Source organism: Berghia stephanieae, chromosome 8 (genome assembly GCF_034508935.2).
Source record: "Berghia stephanieae isolate SIO BIC M18660-M18661 chromosome 8, UCSD_Bste_1.3, whole genome shotgun sequence".
Classification (NCBI taxonomy): domain Eukaryota; kingdom Metazoa; phylum Mollusca; class Gastropoda; order Nudibranchia; family Aeolidiidae; genus Berghia; species Berghia stephanieae.
Genome location: NC_088367.1, coordinates 4,260,592 through 4,263,091, shown reverse-complemented (window position 1 = coordinate 4,263,091; position 2,500 = coordinate 4,260,592). Strand labels below are relative to the sequence as shown.

General features: G+C 39.4%; 1 protein-coding gene across 3 annotated transcripts in view; it reads left to right on the top strand.

The window, feature by feature from the left end:
• LOC144978045 (peroxisomal leader peptide-processing protease-like) overlaps positions 1-2,500 on the top strand; it is a 27,079-nt gene that overhangs the window by 5,848 nt on the left and 18,731 nt on the right. For all 3 annotated transcript variants that reach the window (XR_013646453.1, XM_078923533.1, XM_078923534.1), the window contains exons 3-4: positions 100-281; positions 2,210-2,344. Coding sequence is in view for 2 of the 3 variants with exons in the window: in XM_078923533.1 (XP_078779659.1) it covers positions 100-281; positions 2,210-2,344 (317 nt within the window). In the remaining variant the exon portion in view is untranslated. The remainder of the gene's footprint in view (positions 1-99; positions 282-2,209; positions 2,345-2,500) is intronic.

Here is a 2,500-nt window from a genome sequence, read left to right as displayed (position 1 = left end):
CCCATTTAGGCACCTCTATTTATTAGTCAGTGCAGTGTATGCTCTCCTACAATGTTGCTCTTCTTTATCATCTCTTAATTATGCATTTATACGATCTAGTCATCTGACAGGAATCATCGCATCTCCTTTGTGTTGGAAAAATAATGAATGGGTTGGTTTCTCTGTGGCCTGTGGTATCGAAAGCATTCTCAAGTCCATAGTCAAGCACAGGGAGTTATTTCCTAAGACAAGTATGGGTTACCTTTCTTCAATACAAAGGCAAACCAACCCTGTCGTTAAGGGTAAGATCAATATACTCTTTTTTTTTTTTTTGGTAGAATTTTACAAGTGTTGGAGAACCATTGCAGTCTACGTGCGGCTATGGTCTAGTGGTATACACTTGCTTTCCGATCGGAAGGTCTTGAGTTCGAGCCTCACTCATCGCATAGTTGAGTCTTTGGAAAAGACTCTTTACTCATATTCTCTTACTGTACTCTGGTGTAAAATGAGTACCTGGCCATTAACAGCATTGTCTCTGTCAGAAAAAAAAATTATATTATCGCCTAAAAGGCATCATGTCTCATTCTACATATTATTTGTTGCTGTTGGTCAGGAACCCTATGTAAAGCGCTTTGAGCATGTTTAGTGGATATTGCGCAATATAAAAGCTAATTTTTCTTTTTTCTTTTTTAACGCCATACAGTTCTATAAGCATATGTTAAGATGTAGCATGTCTTTAAGAAAATGCTCAGTCTGTGGTAAAGTAAGGTGTTATGGAGGATGTAGGAGACAAATGGAAAAGAGGTGTGAGGGGCATTTTAGAGCAGTTGGGTTTGAAAATCAATGAATGGAAACATAGAATGTTTAAGAAAAAATTAAATTGAGCTTTATATAGAGCAATTTCCACAGAATGTGCTCAAAGCGCTTTACAAGGGGTCCCTGGTCAACAGCAACATTTAACATGTAGGACGGGACATGACGCCTATTGGGCGATATTACAATTTTTTCTGACAGAGACAACGCTGTTAACGGCCAGGTACTCATTTTACACCCGAGTACGGCGAGAGAATGTGAGTAAAGAGCCTTTTCCAAGGACTCAACTATGCGCCGAGCGCGAGGCTCGAACCCAGGACCTTCCGATCTGAAAGCGAGTGTCATACCACAAGACCACATTTTTAAATCTGAAAGAAAATTATGTATAGATATTCGACATTTTCAACCTTCATGCTATGCATCTTTCTCAAGATTTTTATGTATTATTTCATTCATTACTTTTATAAATTCCTATTACACGTATTTTAACATTTTATACATCAGTGTTTCCAATTCCCCCCATCCTCATCATTCTTTTCATTTTCTGATCCGAAATTATTAAAAAAAAAACCCAATTAAATCTTAATTTTGTCCCTTTTAAAGACAAAATCTTTTTTCTTTATGCAGGTGCCTTTATCATTTTTTTCATTCTTCGTCCATCCCTTTTATTGTGGTCTATTGCCTTTTAAATAATTCAATCTATCTGGTTTTGATCATCCTCGGATGACTGTCTACTTATAGGGAATGAAATTAGCGGAAGATTAGCGTCCCTTGATTGGACGTCACCTTACAGAAAGAATATCAAAATGGTTATGCGCATGCGTCTCTCGTCCTCGCTTCCGATGAAAGAGGCACGAGAGACACTTCACCGAAAGTGACGACGAGAGAGATGCATGCGCAAAACCATAGACGTTCTCTCTGTAAGGTGACGTCCAATCAAGGGACGCTACTCTTCCGCTAATCTCATTCCCTATTATGAAATCTTTTGCCGCACTGCATTTAAAAAAATTTAAAAATTGAGCTTTTATATAGCGCAATCTCCACTAAACATGCTCAAATCACTTTACAAGTGGTCCCTGGCCAACAGCAACATTTATCATGCTGGACAGTACATGACGCCTGTTATGCGATATTACAATTTTTTTCTCGGACAGAGACAACGCTGTTAACGGCCAGGTATTCATTTTTTTACACCTGAGTATGTTGAGAGAATGTGAGTAAAGAGCCTTCTCCAAGGACTCAACTATGCGCTGAGCGAGGCTCGAACCCTGGACCTTGTATACTTGCATTGTATAAATTTAAAAATAAAAAAATAGAAAAAAAAAATTGAGCTTTATATAGCGCAATATCCATTAAATGTGCTCAAAGCGCTTTGCAAGTATAACTACTTAGAGCATCATTCTGATTTCTGTGACAGATCTGCTGCAAGCCCAAGCAATGACTGTGATGGTTCAGTGCGGCAGTACCTGGGGTACAGGGGTCATCGTGGACAGGGATACAGGGGTCATCTTGACATGCAGCCACGTCCTTAAAGGATCCAACACTGAATCAGGTAATCGTTTGTTTACAGCAAGAGATGAAGTGAGTAGGAAAGTGCCAGAAGAGAGTAGAGAATAAAAATTTAGCGGCGGTGATGTTGATTTGAAACCGCGACCTTACTGGTACGACAACTCCACCTGGCCGAGGAGAGCGTGACTCTACCGTATGA